The following is an 18993-nucleotide window of genomic DNA, read 5'->3' on the forward strand; positions in this document are numbered from 1 at the left end:
TGGAAGTTTTTTGAAACACTGTTTTTGCAAATTACAATTTTCGTAAGGGTCAAATTTGCCTGAAACACCGCCACTATCCTAATGGGTTTTGCGTTATGTTGGCCAGTTAGTGCAAGCGAAAATCGACCTTAATGTTATTTCTACAGTTTTGCTACTACTCTAGATTTGGCAATTATTGTGCTAGGTTTGAGCCGAATATCAGGACCGTATCTGCCCGATTTAAAAAAAAATCCTTTATAGATATTAGAGCGGTAACAGTCAAGGAAAACATTTAGTTAGCTTTGGAGACCTCTGGCGGGCAAATGAAACAACCTATCAACGCAGGCGGCCATATTTTTTTGAAAGCCCATTTTATTTTCTATCCATTGACATATAAAAGTCTATACAAAGTGTTGTGAGTGACAATAAAGACAGTTTTGACTAAATTTGACAACTGCTAGTTTAACCTTCATTAATTCGGTTAATTTGACAGTTACAGGGTGGTTCTTAAACAATACCAGCTGTTTTATGAGCGAAATTAGAAAATTTTATTTTGTCATATTATACATAAAAACCCTGTATAAGAAAGTACGTTTAAGTTGTAGTTTAAATTTAAAAAATTATCCATTTTAAATAATTATATGAGTTTTGATATTTAACTAATTACTAAACTATTCAGACAACCATTTTATTTGATGTACATACAGGGTGATTTTCGAATATTTCCTAAAACTGGCTCGATTCGAAACCCAGATGTTGAATGAAAATGGCAGAGTAAACTTTACATTCAGTTTAACTTCCAGCTTTGTAATAAGCCATTAAAATGCTTAAAACACTGCAAATAACTGCATGTACCAACCAGGAATCTGTAAATTGAGTTACAGCTGGGTTAACAAAACAGTCCATCATTGAATCTATTTTAGATCTTAAAGCATACATAAACCAACAGTTAATAGAAAAAAAATTCTTCAGTTATCATTTTTATAACAGTACTAATTATTAATATACAATACAATTGGCTTGAAATAAAAATCAGTAATACTCTTGACGAAGAAAATTGTATGGGGAATGACCGACAATAAAACATGATTTAAGTATCATACAATATTCAGGTAATTGACCTTTTTTTTCCTGAATGGTGTGTGCATGTCATTATTAAAGTTCATTCATTCCCATTCAACTGCCTACTACCTGCGATTAATTGCATTAATAATTATCACAAAAAATTGTAAATAATTAAACTTACTGTTCTTTATAGGTTGACTTCCTATTTTTTAGTTCTCAGGCTCGGATTGTGTGATTTTGGTTTTTCAGTGAAAAGCTAAATTCCATTATTAAAGTTTAATTACACGTATGAAACTAGATAAACCATAAAAATTATTGTCTGTAATAGCGAATCTAATGCAGCATTTATAGTGGACTTAATGAGATAATTGATGAGAATTTACAGCTGCTTAATGGCCAAACAGTGGCAATTTTGCAGATGTTTTAATAACTTTCTTGCTCTCCATCATGAAAGTGATATTGCTACTTAACCGTACTAACTTGTAAAGAAGTAAAAGCTTTTGCGGCTTAATTCCAAACATTTCTCATATTGTTCTAATGATCTCACACATTTTTAGGATTTTTTGTAATCCTTCAATTTTGTCAAGGCTAATTACCTTTAATGCCCACGTAGAAGTACATCATGCAATCCACTCAATCATACACGTCAAAAGTGTTTTTTATACTAACTGTACATCAATTTATTCGCTAATTGAATCAAAAGTTAATTGTAAACATACCATAATTAACCTGATTCTCTCTCTAAAACTATATTGTTTCCAAAAGAAACCGGACTTAAGTGTTGCAAAAGTCATTTGTTAACGGCCGTTATGGTAATTATAGTAATTTGCACTGTGTGAGTGACAATATTACGTTTTGGGGTTGGATGAATAAGAACATTATAAGGATTTTCACTGACGGAAAAAAAAATTTAAAAATGCAAAACCTTGACCTAATACAGTAAAAGTAAGATTGTGAAAAATGTTTAAATAAATATGAAGAGAAAGATTTAAAAAGTAAATTGGGCGATACGAAGCAGGAGACAGGAAAAAACAATCGAAAAAAATAAACGTTATAAAAATACAAATATAAATAATCAATAAAAAATGCGAGGGGTGTGATACTGTCACACCCCTCGCGTTAAGTTAGATTATTCAATATTATGCGATATTATTGATCATATTGGTATTATACCGGTATAATTGTATTATTTTAAATAATACTAAAATTATATGTAATATTGCATATTATTAATATTATTTGGTGAGTGATCCAAATATTATATAGTCACACCCCTGAATGAGTGGTATATACAGTGTAAAAATAAGTGGAATAAAAAAAAACTAAATAAGAGCGAAACTAATATTGGAGTATATTTTTTTTTACTACAAATCGCATTTTTTCCATTTTTGAATGATTGTAACTTTTTTATTTGAACTCTTATAGATTTCACTAAAATGCCATAAGAAAGAGGATAAAAAATACTATAAAATGAGCCAAAACTGGCTTCTCTAGCTCTTCATGTTACCGAGATATTGAATTTCAAAAAGTAGTAAAAAAGACTTCTAATACCCCACATTCTTTAATTTTTTTGAAAAATGAAAATTTTTAAAGCGGTTTTTTTGTACTTGTTTCACTTAATTTAAGATCCTCTGGTATAAATATTTGCCCTTTGCTGTGCATTGGAACTCTTCTGAAACAAAATAAAAAATTGCTAAAATTGCACTTTTTGCAAAAATCGCATTTTTTCAATTTTTGAATGAGTGTAACTTTTTTATTCGAACTCTTATCCATTTCACTAAAACTCCATTAGAAAAAGGATAAAAAATACTACAAAATGAGCCAAAACTGGCTTCTCTAGCTCTTCATGTTACCGAGATATTGAATTTCAAAAAGTAGTAAAAAAAAAGAATTACAATACCCACATTCTTTTAAAAAAAGAAATTTTTAAAGTGCTCTTATGTACTTGTTTTACCTAATTTAAGGACCTTTGGTATAAATATGCCCTTTGTTATGCATTGGAACCCTCCTGGAGCAAAATAGATAATTGCCAAAATTGCACTTTTTGCAAAAATCGCATTTTTTCTTATTTTTGAATGAGTGTAACTTTTTTACGTCAATTAAAAAAAGGATAAAAAATAATACAAAATGAGCCAAAACTGGCCTCTCTAGCTCTTCATGTTACCGAGATATTTAATTTCAAAAAGCAGTAAAAAAAGAATTACAATACCCACATTCTTTTAAAAAAAGAAATTTTTAAAGTGCTTATTTAAGGTACTTTGTTATAAATATCTCCTTTGCTGTGCATTGGAACCCTCCTGGAGCAAAATAGAAAATTGCCAAAATTGCACTTTTTGCAAAAATTGCATTTTTTAAATTTTTGAATGAATGTAACTTTTTTATTTGTAATAGATTTCACTAAAACACCATTAGAAAGAGAATAAAAAATACTACAAAATAAGCCAAAACTGGCTTCTCTAGCTCTTCATGTTACCGAGATATTCCCCCCCATTCTTTAAATTTTTTTGAAAAATATTAAAGTGTTTTTCTGTACTAATTTTACCTAATTTAAGGTCCTTTGGAATAAATATGCCCTTTGCTGTGCATTGGAAGTTCTCTCCTAGATTTCACTAAAACGCCAATAGAAAAAGGCTAAAAAACACTACAAAATGATCCAAAACTGGCCTCTCTAGCTCTTCATGTTACCGAGATATTAAATTTCAAAAAGCAATAAAAAAAGAATTACAATACCCACATTATTTTAAAAAAGGAAATTTTTAAAGTGTTTATTTAAGTTCCTTTGGTATAAAGAATTACAATACCCACATTATTTTAAAAAAGGAAATTTTTAAAGTGTTTATTTAAGGTCCTTTGGTATAAATATGTCCTTTGCTGTGCATTGGAACCCTCCTGGAGCAAAATAGAAAATTGCCAAAATTGCACTTTTTGCAAAAATTGCATTTTTTAAATTTTTGAATGAATGTAACTTTTTTATTTGTAATAGATTTCACTAAAACACCATTAGAAAGAGAATAAAAAATACTACAAAATAAGCCAAAACTGGCTTCTCTAGCTCTTCATGTTACCGAGATATTCCCCCCCATTCTTTAAATTTTTTTGAAAAATATTAAAGTGTTTTTCTGTACTAATTTTACCTAATTTAAGGTCCTTTGGTATAAATATGCCCTTTGCTGTGCATTGGAAGTTCTCTCCTAGATTTCACTAAAACGCCAATAGAAAAAGGCTAAAAAACACTACAAAATGATCCAAAACTGGCCTCTCTAGCTCTTCATGTTACCGAGATATTAAATTTCAAAAAGCAATAAAAAAAGAATTACAATACCCACATTATTTTAAAAAAGGAAATTTTTAAAGTGTTTATTTAAGTTCCTTTGGTATAAAGAATTACAATACCCACATTATTTTAAAAAAGGAAATTTTTAAAGTGTTTATTTAAGGTCCTTTGGTATAAATATGTCCTTTGCTGTGCATTGGAACCCTCCTGGAGCAAAATAGAAAATTGCCAAAATTGCACTTTTTGCAAAAATTGCATTTTTTTTAAATTTTTTAATGAGTGTAACTTTTTTATTTGAACTCTAATAGATTTCACTAAAACACCATTAGAAAAATACTACAAAATGAGCCAAAACTGGCTTCTCTAGCTCTTCATTCTGAGATATTGAATTTCAACAATGAGTATGTGGATTATTGAAGCATAAGTAAATATGTTATGATGTGTGGAATAAAAAAATACTAAATAAGAGCGAAACTAATATTGAAACAATTTTTTTTTTTTACTAACTTCGAAAAATATTTACAATGAGAGTATATGGAGAATTATTATGGATTATTCAATATTATTGATATTATGTTGGTATCCAAATTATACTGATATTATATGTATTATTGCATATTATTAATATTATTTGATGATGAAATGTAATTATACATTAGTTGTACCTGGTAAAGCAATAAATTGAAATAATTCTCTAATTCTCACATAAAAGTCATCTTTTATGTGAGAAAAATATTTTATAACCGACAATATTAATATCTTATGTTATAACGAGACGTACAGGAAGCTATATTTTTCCTGCTTTGCTTGACAATTATCATTACACTATAAGCAGTGTTAAATAACATGACGAGTCACACCTAACTTAGCTTACGTAAGCGGCTTTTGCTCTTCAAGTGCCAATTACAAGATTGAAAAATTAATAACAATCTTTCGGTTAATTACCGGCTTTCTTGCAATGTTGCCAAGATACGTGTATTCCCATGATAATGACTAGAACGAAACCGAGCAGGAAAATTGGGTAACCTCCTTATTTATTATTTGATTCGCTTTAGTTTCCTTAGAAAGCGTTATATTCCCGATCAAGTGAAGGAAGTCAAGTAATGTTCTGCCTGCCTTTTGTTTAGTTAATTGTGAGTTTTTTTTGGAAACTATCAGAGAAAATGTTGTATTTAAATGCATTTGAGTGACCTGGAGACGAGTTCATTAGACTATTTTCAGACTAGACACTGTTTACTAATCCCCTTGTTTCTCAATTTGTCGGGATCGGAAAAATGAGATGGGGTTTTTATTTTTAGCTAAGGAAACTGCTTAACAGGCTACTTCTCCACCTCAATGCACCCGATTTATGTAACACGCCATCGATCTTATAGGTAAAAGTAGTTAGTACGCTTCAGATTTCGATAAGGAAGTTTCGTCTATGATAATAATATATGAACGAATATAAATTTCAAATTACAGTTATCTAACTAAAAAAAAAACGAATAATACAAGTATTACAGGTATTTGCTTTTCTCTTATCACAGGCAACGTGGATAAGTGCTTTGCTAATAATTGTTTTTACATTTCGAGCTTTGCCACATATACGTTCAAAAACTATTTTAAAATTGAATCTTCTGCATTATACAGGGTGGTCCAGTTTTAAATCTCAATAATTCACCAATCCATAGCCAATTAAAAAATAAGTTGACATGCAATATGTCATTTTCCTGAAAAATGCTTCCTAAGGAAGATACAGTCCTTCAAATTTCAATTTTATAAAATCTGTTTTTTGTCAGACCGTTGTTAGACTGTCAGACCGTTGGAGCAATTTTGATCAAATTTGGAACAAGCACTTATGAAATTAATACTCATTATGAATGACGTTTGCCAAAATTCCCAGTAGCGTAGATACAGGAAAATGGTTTTCATGTTTTGCCTTATTTTCTACGTCTCTGGATATTTTTCAAAAATTACAGTCAATTTTAATTTAAAATTGTGTTTGTAACCAGTTTTCATACAAATCGAGAGACTTTAATATTGAAAATTGAGTTGTACACATAAAAAACTACTTTTTCTAGAATTTTTTACTACATACATTTAAACCTTAAAAATTGATTTGGACACCAAAAAGTGACTCAACTGATTTGAAGACAAATTTCAATATTTTAGTCTTGAAAATAGTTTTAGATACAGGACATTGACATTAGATTCATAAAAATTGTCTTGAAAACTAGCTTTTCGTGCTTTTTACTTTGCTTTTAATTTTCTTAGAATTCTGGACTATTTTTAGGGCTTCAAAGCTGCTTTCAGCTTGGAAAATCGAGTTTCAAGACTATCTTCATCAAGTTATTGACATAGCAAACTTAAAAAACAATTTTTACATTCTCCATAGACTTAAAATGTCATTCCCAGCTTGGTTGCTATATTAAATTGACTTCTGGACACCTCAGTGCTAAAAATTCGAGTATGTCTTAAAAATCTAGATTGTTTTAAAGCTGTTTTCAGTGTCTCAAATCGAGTTTCAAGACTATCTTTACAAAGTTTTTGACTTATCAGGGCTAAAAGCCAGTTTGTACACTGTCCATAGTCTTGAAAATGTCATTTCAAGCTTCTTTACTATTATAGACTGACTTCTACACTCATAGGTGCAATAAATTGTAGCATCTCTAAAAAATTGTTTTTAGTGCTTTTTAACACTGAAAAATTGAGTTGAAGACTATTTTCAAAAGTCAAGATTCTTCAGTAATAAAAGTAAAAAATTTTGGTACCAAATGCTACGATAGTCTTGAGAACTAATTTTTGGAAATGAAATAGTCCGAAAATTTAATTTACTTCTAGACTTGTTTCAGTACAGAAAATTGAGTCGTACACCAATTAAAGTCCTGAAAATAGACTTTTGGACTCTCTTTAGTCCTAGTAAAGTCAGTTCTAGCCTTAAAAGTCAACTTTTAGATTATTTTTACTAGTAAGAAATGAGTTTCATGCACAATACAATCTTTGTCTTGATTTCCGGACTGTTTTTAGTTCTTGAAATCCAGTTTCAGACACTCGACCAGGATGGCAGTCTGAGAAAACGAATTATAAGACTATTCCTAGTAGTAAATAGCAAGTTTTTAGACTATTCAGTACCAGGTTGGACTCTCACAAGTATTGAATGTTCAGTTTTACACTATAAAACCACCACTATAACCACCTATCTAAATTTTAATTTAAAAAATATTTTTAAATTAAAATTTGGAGGACTGTATCTTCCTTAGGAAACGTTTTTCAGAAAAATGACATAATGCTCAGTCAACTTATTTTTTGATTGGCTATCAAATGGTGAATTATTGACACTTAAAACTGGACCACCCTGTATAAATGGGTTATAGGTACCATTCTCTGAGTATAACATCACTTCTCATCTCATGATCTTAATCGAACCTGAACTAATTTAATTTCCAAGCTGCGTTTAAGTATCGTGAAAAAAAAAATCCAATTCTTCGGTTGTTGAAATGCAATTAGAAGAAAAATCGCCTTTCGAATATCAGGGTCATCAGCTACTGTTTTAGGTGAGTCAATAACATTGTCGTAATTCGCAGTTAGCGCGAATATCAAAGAAAACTGTTCAGCGTAAATCCGTTTTCCTTCTTGGATGGATGTTACGTAACAGAGTCTGCATCGGATCAACGGAAATCAGTAGAGACGAATTTCTTTAATTAGTTATTTAGTTGTTCAGTTTATTGAGTTGTCAAAGACGTAAGCATGTACAAGGTGTCTGGATTTGGAGTGTTTGGACAGGAAAATCCAATTTTCCAGATAGATAGGAAAAAACTAGTATACATGTCAAGAATGGCAAAAAATTTTTTCATAAACAAAAAAGTGAAGAGTTTTTAAAATGGGCGAAATTCGAAAAACGCCCTCTAGCGCCGCAAACTGACAAAATATCGAAATACGATTTTTGCCATTAATCTTTTTCAAAAATTGAGCTCTAGACATGTATACTACTTTTTTCTTATCTAGCCGGGAAATGGGGTTTTCCTGTCAAAACACACTAAATCCGGACACCCTGTACTTTATACCCTCGCGCAGAATTAGCGTAAATCACAGCACTGTTTGTATAGTTTGTGATTGGTAGAAAAAGCAGCAAGCTGAAAGCTGCTTTTCTTGACCAATCACAATAGGAATAGTGTTGGATTTAACTCATTCACCGCCTTTATACTTTATACATTACGAATTCAATTTTTAATAGTAAAACAGTCACGTGACTATTTTGCACCTTAAAAAAAAGTAATGTGTAAAAAACGTCACATGACCTGTAGGATTCCGTCTTGACACAAGCATTTAAAAAAAAAGATAATGGAAATTCGTCACGTGACCAGTTACTTTAAAAATATCAGTTTAAACTAAAAAAACGGTCACATGATCTTCAGAATCGGTTTTGACGTTAAAAAAATCAAGAAAATCTTTAAAAATTAATGATCACGTGACCATTTGCACGTTAAAAAGAGTCACGTGACGTTAAGGATGATATTTTAACCTAAAAAAGAGTCACGTAATTCTTAAAAATAAATTTGATGATTGAAAATTGTCACGTGACCCTCCAAATAACATTTTGACATTTAAAACTGTAACGTGACATTATGAAGAAGACGTGACCTTTAAAAATAAATTTGATAGTTGAAAATGTTACGAACCCTTTTCTACCTGAAAAAAGTCACGTGACTTTAAAAAATATCAGTTTAAATTTGAAAACGGTCACGTGATCTTCAGAATCGGTTTCGACGTTAAAAAATCAAGTAATCTTTAAAAATAAATTTAATGATTGAAAATCGTCACGTGACCATTTGTACTTTAAAGAGAATCACTTGGTTTTCATTATAAATTTTATTTTTAATCTTAAAATAGTCACAAGACCTTCAAGATCCGTTTTGTTTGACGTTAAAAAAGAGTCACGTAACCGTAAAAAATAAAATTTCGTAATAAAAATTGTCACGTGACCATTTGCACCTTAAAAGAGGCCTTCAGGATTCTGTTGTGACGTTAAAAAAGACTCACGTGATTCTTAAAAGTAAATTTGATGATTGAAAATCGTCACGTGTCCATTTTTACTGGGAAAAACTACACGTGACTTCAAAAATTATCAGTTTAAACTGGAAAACGATCACGTGACCCTCCAAATAACATTTGATTTCAAAATGTAACATGATATTATGAAACGTTTAAAAATAAATTTGCTAGTTGAAAATGTCAGAAAACCATTTCTACCTGAAAAAAAGTCATGTGACTTTAAAAAATATCAGTTTAAATTTGAAAACGGTCACGTGATCTTCAGAATCGGTTTCGACGTTAAAAAGTAATCTTTAAAAATAAATTTAATGATTGAAAATCGTCACGTGACCATTTGTACTTTAAAGAGAATCACATGGTTTTCATTATAAATTTTATTTTTAATCTAAAAATAGTCACAAGATCTTCAAGATCCATTTTGACGCTAAAAAACAGTCACGTAACCGCAAAAAATTAATTTTGTGATTAAAAATTGTCACGTGACCATTTGCACCTTAAAAAGAGTCACGTGACGTTAAGGATGACATTTTAATCTTAAAAATAGTCACGTGATTCAGTATACTAGTTTAAACTAGAAAACGGTCAGGCGGCATTCCGGATTCTGTTGTGACGTTAAAAAAGTAATTCTTAAAAATAAATTTGATGATTGTTACTTAAAAAATTATCAGTTTAAACTGGAAAACGGTCACGTGACCTTCCAAATAACATTTGGACATTTCAAAATTATGAAACCTTTAAAAATAAATTTGATAGTTGAAAATACCACGTGACCTTTTCTACTTGAAAAAAAGTCATGTGACTTTAGAAAATAACAGTTTAAACTTAAAAACGGTTACGTGACCTTTCAAATATGATTTTGCCAATTAAAACAGTTACGTGACGTTTACGATTTCGTTTTGACGTTGAAAAAGAGTCACTAGACGTTTGAAAATAAATTTGATGATTGAAAATCGTCCCGGGACCATTTTCACTGTAAAAAAAGTCACGTGACTCCAAGCAGTAAATCTAAGTAACCTCTTCATCTTCAGGAATTTTCAGAAGAAACTAGGAAACTATTTTGTGGAACTGTTACTAGTAAAACATCATTATTTTCTAATTCATATCTTCTACAAGCACCTGTAATTTCAATGAATGTTTTTACGATATTCCCTCTCACTGTTAACAAAATTTCGTCCAATTGACGTAACCAAATGACATGTGACGTAACCTTTGACGTTAAGTTAACGGCCGAATGTCACAGTAACAGTGACGTAAATTTACCAATAACGACCACACACGGCAAATGTAACGTCTTGTTGTAACCGTTACAAGACGTTACATTTGCCTTCACAGAGTTAGGTTAGGGTTCCTTCTTGAAATGTACCTTTTACTGAAGATATCTTAGAAGTCATAGGAGTCGTCAGAGGACGTTACCACTAAATGTTATGGTGACGAAACTATCTATTCATACTTGAATAGTGTCTTCTAGCCGTATTTTGACGTCATTGGTCATAGTTTGCTATCTGGGCTGAGTTATGGGTTAAAAAAGTTTAAGCTTCAAACAGTTCTCTATATTTTGTACTACAAAAAATGGGAGAATAAAATAAAAATTACCATTACAAAAGTTTTATAAAATATAGTGTAGTAACTACTTCTAGTGTATACTGTATAACCAAGTTTAATAACATTTTTGACTTTCCTTTTTTAATTCATGGGGACGTTTGCCACTTTGCTCCACAAGTAACTGTTTCTAGGAAAAGTGATAGTTTTACAAAAAAAATATAATTCACTTAAACCAGACTAATTAACTATTGTGATATATTCTATGAATCCACGAAAATTACTCACTAAGCCTAATTAAGTAGTTACAAACATCAAGGTAAAATTAACCGTTTGAAAGCACGTTTTGCACCAGAACCATAGTTACACTCAAGTGTGTGAACAAAACGTGCATATCTTAAGACCAGTCCCATAAGTGTGAATCATATTAAATGTCACGGACTTGATGTTGGTCTCGGAGCAAAAGGTAACAACCAAACGCTGTTTTGCATACTGACAAAGAACCCAAAAGTGAAAAAGAAAGTAGGTGCTTTGAATAATCAACAGCCTTTTTGTAGGTAGGAGTGGGTCAACAGCACCACAATTCTCATTTTTTTATTGTTACGTATTAGGTGTGATTCACTGTTATATCCGCTTTGCAAAAATTAAGTGTAGGATTGACAAAAATTCAATTTGTTATCCACCAAAAATACTTTTCAAAAAGGAACTTGACCTAGTTGCAAATTCCCCATTATTTAGGTACAGAAGAAACAGCCTTGCCAATGACGTTCTGTTACTCTAGAACAAAGGTTCGAAAATGATGGTGAAAGGCTTTAACGGAATTACCTCACTTTATAAGTAATACCTTTGTAAATGCCTAATAATTACGCAGTTGACTACTTATTTTAGCACAGTTGATTCGGTTCATTGCCTGCGATTAGATCGAAATTAAGTACAGTTTATAACAACAATTTAGGATAAGTTTGTTGTACATAAGTACATACACTTGTCTTTTAATAGGTTGTAGTATGGAATGAGAAAAATTTTCAAAAAACTCGTGCTAGAACGTAACGCATTATTGCCCTACTGTAATACAATTAACAGTTTATAATAAAATACCCACGACAAATTTCAAATTGATTATTTAATTTCTTAATTTGTGTGATTTTACACATTTAGTCGATTACTCAAAAGTAAAAGTTGTACGTTAACGCTCCACCAACTCTGTTTACATTAATTATACATTTATTGTGGTTTTTTTACATTTATTAATGGCTTTTGGAAAATTATTGTGCAAGTCGTAATTTCATATTTACCACCCTGGGCCACTTTACTCATAGATTGGAAAAGAGTACTAAGAACTAGAGTAAAGCATAATAATGTAACACTAACCTTAGTATAACCATTATCTTTTTGTTGATGTTGTTTTAATAAGGTTTTTTTTCCAAAAATAAAATAATGAAAAGCTCAATAGCATAAACAGTTTTTCCAATCAACTTTTCTTCTTCAGTACCTTTTTTGTCACTCTGTGTTTGATATTTGTCTTGGATTTCTTTCTTGTTTTCTTTATCAGCCTTGCTTTTTGTTTATGTTTTATATATTATTCTCTTAATTTTGATATATCACCATTATTACTCTGTTCTTTTTAATATCATTCATGCTTCCTAATCTCTATTTTGTCACTACCTTGTTCTGTTTGCTCTGATCTGTCTTTCTCCAAATTAAAAATGACACTGTTTTTGATTATTGCTTTTGTGGGGGTCTATTATAACTAAAATTTACATTAAAACGTAACAAAAAAGAACTTATAATAACATAACCAAATTACATTTTCTTTTTTGTCATTTGTGTCAGTGTTTATTCAATCTTTTACCTTGCTTTTCTTTGTTTTGTTTACTGTTTTCTTAAGACAACCCCTTCAGCTTTACATCTTCATTTCACGTGGCTTTACGAGTTTGTCTATTATATTTACTCATTTTCTTAATTACTCCTCTTAAAAGCTTTTTAAAATTATGTCCTACCATTTTATTTTATTTTATTTACGACTGTCAAATAATTTACCGCAATTCTTGAGGACACAAATAAAAGTCGAAAACAACCGTATACAGGGTTCTACAAATTTGAGAAATTAAATTTTGGTTAGAAGGTTTTAGTGGGTGAGAATGTATTTTAATAATGATTCTGAATAGTTTCACATTTATCCAAAATAAAAATATAAATTTAAATCTCATGAAACTGAAAAAAAATTGGTAAGTGAAACTGCTTTTTCCAAGAAAAAAAAATTATCAACAAATTTGAGTCAAAAGATACAATAATAGACAACTGCCATATAAAGCAAAGGAGAATAAAAAAAAACAAATATGAAATGACAGAGATTCATAAATTTGACTTTTGACAGAAAAACCACCAAGATTGACAGATTAGGGGATTTTTGCTTGAAAATAGGTTTTTTTTTCTTTGGGGTATTTTTTGAAAAAATTTTCCCGGAGGATTTTTCTCTTGATGAAAAAGTATACGACTACTACTAATGGCCGATTGCACCGACGTTTTTAAGGGCACCCTAGGGTTGACCTAAGTCGTGATTGAACTGTGACAGATTACGTGCAAAAAGTCACAGTCAAATTAAAACCTAGCAAGCCAAAAATCACGTGCTACATTTTGACGGTTGAACGAACCTTCTAACCGTCATAACGACCAAGTTAGCATCTGTCAAATTACTGTTTCTAGTACAGTTTACCTTGTTGTATTTTATGTAAAATATCTCGATTATTTTTAATCGTCAAATAAAAGTCAAAATAACGATCTACATTTTGATGTTTGAACAAACCTCCTAACTATGACAGGGACCAAGCTAGGAGCTGTCAAGTTGTGACATTATCAAATAAACTTATCGTTTACTTGCACACTGCTCTATTTTCCGGTCAAAATCTCGGTTATTTGTAATTTTTAAAAGAAAATTTTGTTAAAATAATTCAAAATAACGAACTACATTTTGACGTTTGAACAAATCTTCTAGTCGTCATGGTAACCAAGTTAGCAGGTGTCAAATAAAGACACTTGTCATCTTAAAAGAAACAGAAAAAGGTGACAGTTTGTAAATTTTTTTATTTTTTAATTTGTAAAATTGGGTTGACAGGTCCTTTTGACCCTCCATGGAGCGAATTTGACCTCACGATGACGTAATTTGACAGTTGGTTTAAACGGTTTTGTTAAATTACGTCATTGTGACGTCAAATTCGCTAGCCTCGCTTCATGAAGTGTCAAACTAATGTAATCATTTTAAATATTTTCAGTAACATTCGTTCGGGCGTCATGTGACCATGATATCGCTTGTAGTGTTTAGGTCACGTGCTATGTGAGTTAGGGTTGTTAAAATACACTCCACCGAATATTTGAAATTATGCGACATTGCCATATTTAGTTTACTATTTTTAATATTATCAGTTTTCCGCCAAAAATGTAAAAATCTAATTTTTTTAACGATAACAGTTTTCTGCAAACTTAAGTGGGTGCAATTCAAATATCCTGCTCATACATTACATTAATAAAATTTCACACCGCATATTAATAGCGGAAATAGCAGCCCTAATTCTGATATTTATTTAAAGTGTCACGGTACATTCATAATAGCAACTATTATGGTGGTCATTAACCATTACAGCTTAAACTCTAGTGTGGTTTCATTTATTGCTTAATTAATGGGACTTTACAAAATTACGAAGAAACAAAAAAACTAGTTATGCCAAAAATGGTTGCTGAAACGAAACACTGACCTAAAATCCGCCTAGTTTGCGTGAAAATGGCTTATCAGATTTTCCTGTCAGGTGGGCCGGTACAGTTTTAATGTTAATTTTCAAACGCTACTTGAAATTGCTAATTCTAGTCTGCAAACTTTGTGTCGCAACAGAAGAAGAGAAAATTAGTCTGGTAATTCAAACAAAACGCGTCATCTTTCAGACAGGAAGCCTGATATGTTTACCTTTTAAGCACGTGAAAATATGTGTTGACGTACGATTTCCTTTTCCACGTACCCCATTGATTTAAAATCATGGAAAAAGTTTACATTTTCTCAAAGCATTTCCATGCAAATTGTCACAAACTTATGTGACCGGTAGGTCTGACAGGGTAATCGATTTAAAAAGAGTTACGACATGCCTATTATTAAAACACATACACGGAAAAGTCGATATTTTCTTTGTTATCACATCAAGGTGAACCTGTAATAAACATTTACAGGAAGCCAAAAACAAATTTGCGTGTTAGCAGTATAAACCCAGCTATCTTCACTATTTATCTCTTATCTGTACCAGTCTAATGCAAAAAACAGTTTAATTAATTTCCGGCTTGATATACTGGTTTTCAGGCCAAATCCCCAAATTGCTAAAAATGTTTGTTTTGTTTCAGGCCGTAGAACAAGATAGGCATCTGCTAAGGAAAAAGCTGACCAGTAAGGAATCGGAATTGGATGCCCGGATACTTGAGCTCGAAAATGACCTCACCGAAGTCCAGAGTAAATTGGGACAAAAGGAGACTTTGTTGAAACAATGGGAGAGGGATAAAAGTCAATTGGTAGGTTAACAAGTCTTGGAGTTTGGTTTGGAGAGTCTAAGAAGTACAAAATTAGCTTTTAAACTTTGATTGGTATTTGATTACAATTATTGACCTCATAAAGATTAAAATAGTATTAAATTAAAGTAAGTACTACTGAACTGAGGCTAGAGTAAAGCTAGAGAACTACTTACTTTAAAAATTACTTAAACGGATTGTCAAGTAAATCTCATAGTTTTACTCTACCCAATTGTAGGCAATGTTTGATATAAACTGCCCAACAAAAAAAGAATACTTTGTTTGCATTTTTGGTCAAATTAACTGCGTGCCAAATGAAACGAGCCACTCGAATTTTCAAATAAATTTGACTTTAAATAATTTGAATCTTAACGAAGGAATACTCATGACACACTGTATAAAAATAAGTAATTTTTCCAATTTTGAATCCCTTGTCGATGTCTCGGGACGTATTTCCCTGTTTGTGTTTAAGGAATTACCAGCAGTTTAAAAAAGTGGATTTTACAGTAAAATCAAGATGCTTTTATAAAATATATTCTAAGCAAATTATCCAAAGTTGGAATCTTCAGGTGATCAGCGAATGATATTAGGACAAAAATCATACAAGGTGGTCGAAATTTCACTTCTTGCTGACCACATTTTCGAACACGAAATATTGAAGACAATTCAAAGTATAAGTTTTTAATGGTAGAAGAAGGCCTACAGTCTCAACATACTGTAGACTTAGAGTTTTTTCTTCGATTTATAAAATTTTTCTTTTTCTTAAAGTTGGCAGGGAGTTAATTTATGACCACCCTGTATGATTTTTATAAGACTGTAACAATATTATTGGCATTAATTTTACTAGTCACTAAAACTGGATTTTCACTTCACATGGAAAATTTAGTGATTTAACGGTAAATGGCATATTTATTTGAAACTTTTTTTTCTATGGCTGTTGAATAATTTGTTTATTACTCACTAGCTTTGAATAGATAATAACACCCATTAATTTACAGTGAGTAACGGGTTATTACTCACTGGTTCAAGCTACCCGCAGATATACCACCAATAGCGAAAATCAAAGTAAAATGCAGTGACGTAACAGCTAAATGTGACATTGGTAAACGTTTGCTTTTTCATTTGTTAAATTTAAAATACTTACCTTCCTGTGACGATGTAGGTCATATTTTGACAGATGACATTTGGCTGTCGAAACATACATGAAAAGTAACAAAATCAGTTTGACTTTTGTTGATTACATTTTATACCTTCATTAGTGCAATTTTGGCATTTGTGACATTTGGTTGTCTGTTTCTGACTTAATTTTAGTCTATTTTTTAATATGACAACCATCAAAATCTTTTCCATAAAGCTGTAAAACCACAAAACATTCTTAAAATCCAGTAACATCAGTAAGTATAAGCAGTACCAAACATATACCTTTATGAGTGGAATTTTGACAGTTATGACATTTGGAGGTCAATTACACAGGTTACAGCTCTATTTTTTATTCTGTTCTAAACCTGAAAACTGTCAAATTCAATCCCATAGAGGTACAAAACCACGAAACACATTTGTAAAGTTACAAAATCAGTTTGACTTTGGTTGAATGCATTTTGTACCTTCATTAGTGCAATTTTGGCATTTGTAACATTTGGTTGGCTGTTTCTGACTTAATTTTAGTCTATTTTTAAATATGACAACCGTCGAATACCTCTCCATAAAGCTGTAATAACAGATTTAATAAGTAGAAAAGTTTACATAGACAGAAAATGAATTAAAAACCTCCATTTGTAGCGTCCTATTTTAAACCGAGATTAAGTTGAGTTTAACAAAGTTTCTCAAAATTTTGCTAGGTTTATTACGAACATCCTGTATACCCCTTAAAAGCTATAACTTTGTTTATTAAGGGGGTATTCCACAGAATACTTTAAACCAAGTTTAAAGGTGGTTTAAGTTAAGGGTGGTACACTTAACTTGAACTTCGTTCACAAGTCGACGGTTCAAATATGTGTCATTAATTTTTAACTTAATTCAAAATCTTACATTTAAACAATACCAAACTTGGATTTAGTAAAGTTTACTTTACTCAAATAATTAGAAAATTGACAAATTTAACAAGCATTATTGATAACAAAATTACAAATATAATATTTATTTTTAGGTTGAAGAACTTACAGCCCAAAACTCTAGACTTACCCAACAGTTGAAAGAAGCACAATCTGTAGAAACCCAACTTAGGCAACAATTAGATAGTTATAAGGAGCAGATCTCATTAGGCAAATCTAGTTTACAAGTAAGTGTTTCTTTGTAACCAAACTAAAAACTGTTTTAATTAATATAAATACAACTTTTGCAGCAACATTTAAGTAGCGTAGACGGCCTAAGAGATGAATTAGAACTAGTCGCTGAGAAAAACAAAGAACTTGAACGGAGATTACGAAGCGCCGCTGAAGAAAGGGACAACCTAGCTCTAGCACTAGAAGAGGCCTCTGATAGGATACTTTTATTAGAAAGACATGCCAGGGAGCAAGATATGAGGTTTGTTCGGTTAATTTCAATGAAGAAATTGAGGTGTTTTACTCGTTGTTTTATAGATACCAACAAAGTTTGAAGGAATACACTCTCCCTCAAGAGAAATTGTCCATTGAAGAGAGACTCAACGGTAAGTTTATACAATTAGGTGAAAGGGACAATGTTGCATGCCACATTCATTTACTCAACTAAAACCAAACATTTACATTCACGTGATAAACATGTTACTAACTCCCGGGTAACTAACCATTCGCCCTCGTCTTCTCTACCTTAAGGTGATCACCGGTCGCTTCTCGCAGAAATGGACATTTCTGAGCCGACTCTGAGTCAAGAATGCATGTCTGTGTACCGACAGCTGAGGTCGCTAGTTCAACAGTTGAAAAGTCACCAAGACGACGATAGTGGGCTGCATTCGGATTGTTCCACCACGTCCATGGAGGACAGTAGCCGGTTTTCGCCTGGGCTCTTAACTGAGGTAAGAAAACGTTGATTGTATACAGAGTGATTCAAGATGGTCAAAGGTCTGAAAGTATTTTTTATAGTTAGGTAGTTAGGTGAAACATGGTCAACAGTGGCGCATCAGAAATGTGATAAAATCATGAGATTTTATACAATAAAGTCGGTTAGTTTAACAACCATGGTTTAGGGCTAAATGGCTGAAAAACTGCGACAAATATAAAAAAAGCAATTAATTTAATAAAAGTGTATTTTCAGACCTATGCATGCTTATAATGCACGGGAATAGACCAATTTTTTAATCACTCGTATCGTTTTTTAATAAAGAAACTGAGAGTTTTAATGCAAAAAGTTTATTCTAAGCATTTTTATGATCCTTGCGTATGTGGAAAATAGTTTCCTAGTATCAAAAACAAATGTCCAACCACTTATTTTGTTGATCCCTTAAAAAATAATTATACAAAGAGTGGGTTTCCCAAATTATGTTTATTTTAACTAAGTAGTCTCTTATCCCCGTTCCTCATCGACACTCACATACAAGTCGGTTTTACAGACAACAAGCTTAGTTGAGAATGTGTCAAATTAGG

The 18993-nt window shown here is 31.4% G+C and overlaps 1 protein-coding gene across 3 annotated transcripts in view; it reads left to right on the forward strand.

The window, feature by feature from the left end:
• Positions 1-18993, forward strand: part of LOC145726223 (bicaudal D-related protein homolog) — a 50366-nt gene that overhangs the window by 26701 nt on the left and 4672 nt on the right. For 2 of the 3 annotated variants that reach the window (XM_081975221.1, XM_081975222.1), the window contains exons 3-7: positions 15272-15436; positions 17580-17711; positions 17775-17956; positions 18013-18080; positions 18226-18425. In XM_081975221.1, coding sequence (XP_081831347.1) covers positions 15272-15436; positions 17580-17711; positions 17775-17956; positions 18013-18080; positions 18226-18425 — 747 coding nt within the window. The remainder of the gene's footprint in view (positions 1-15271; positions 15437-17579; positions 17712-17774; positions 17957-18012; positions 18081-18225; positions 18426-18993) is intronic. The other variant, XM_081975223.1, reaches the window with a different exon arrangement.

Source organism: Ips typographus, linkage group LG3, assembly GCF_016097725.1.
Source record: "Ips typographus isolate SLU linkage group LG3, UJ_Ityp_2.0, whole genome shotgun sequence".
Classification (NCBI taxonomy): Eukaryota; Metazoa; Arthropoda; class Insecta; order Coleoptera; family Curculionidae; genus Ips; species Ips typographus.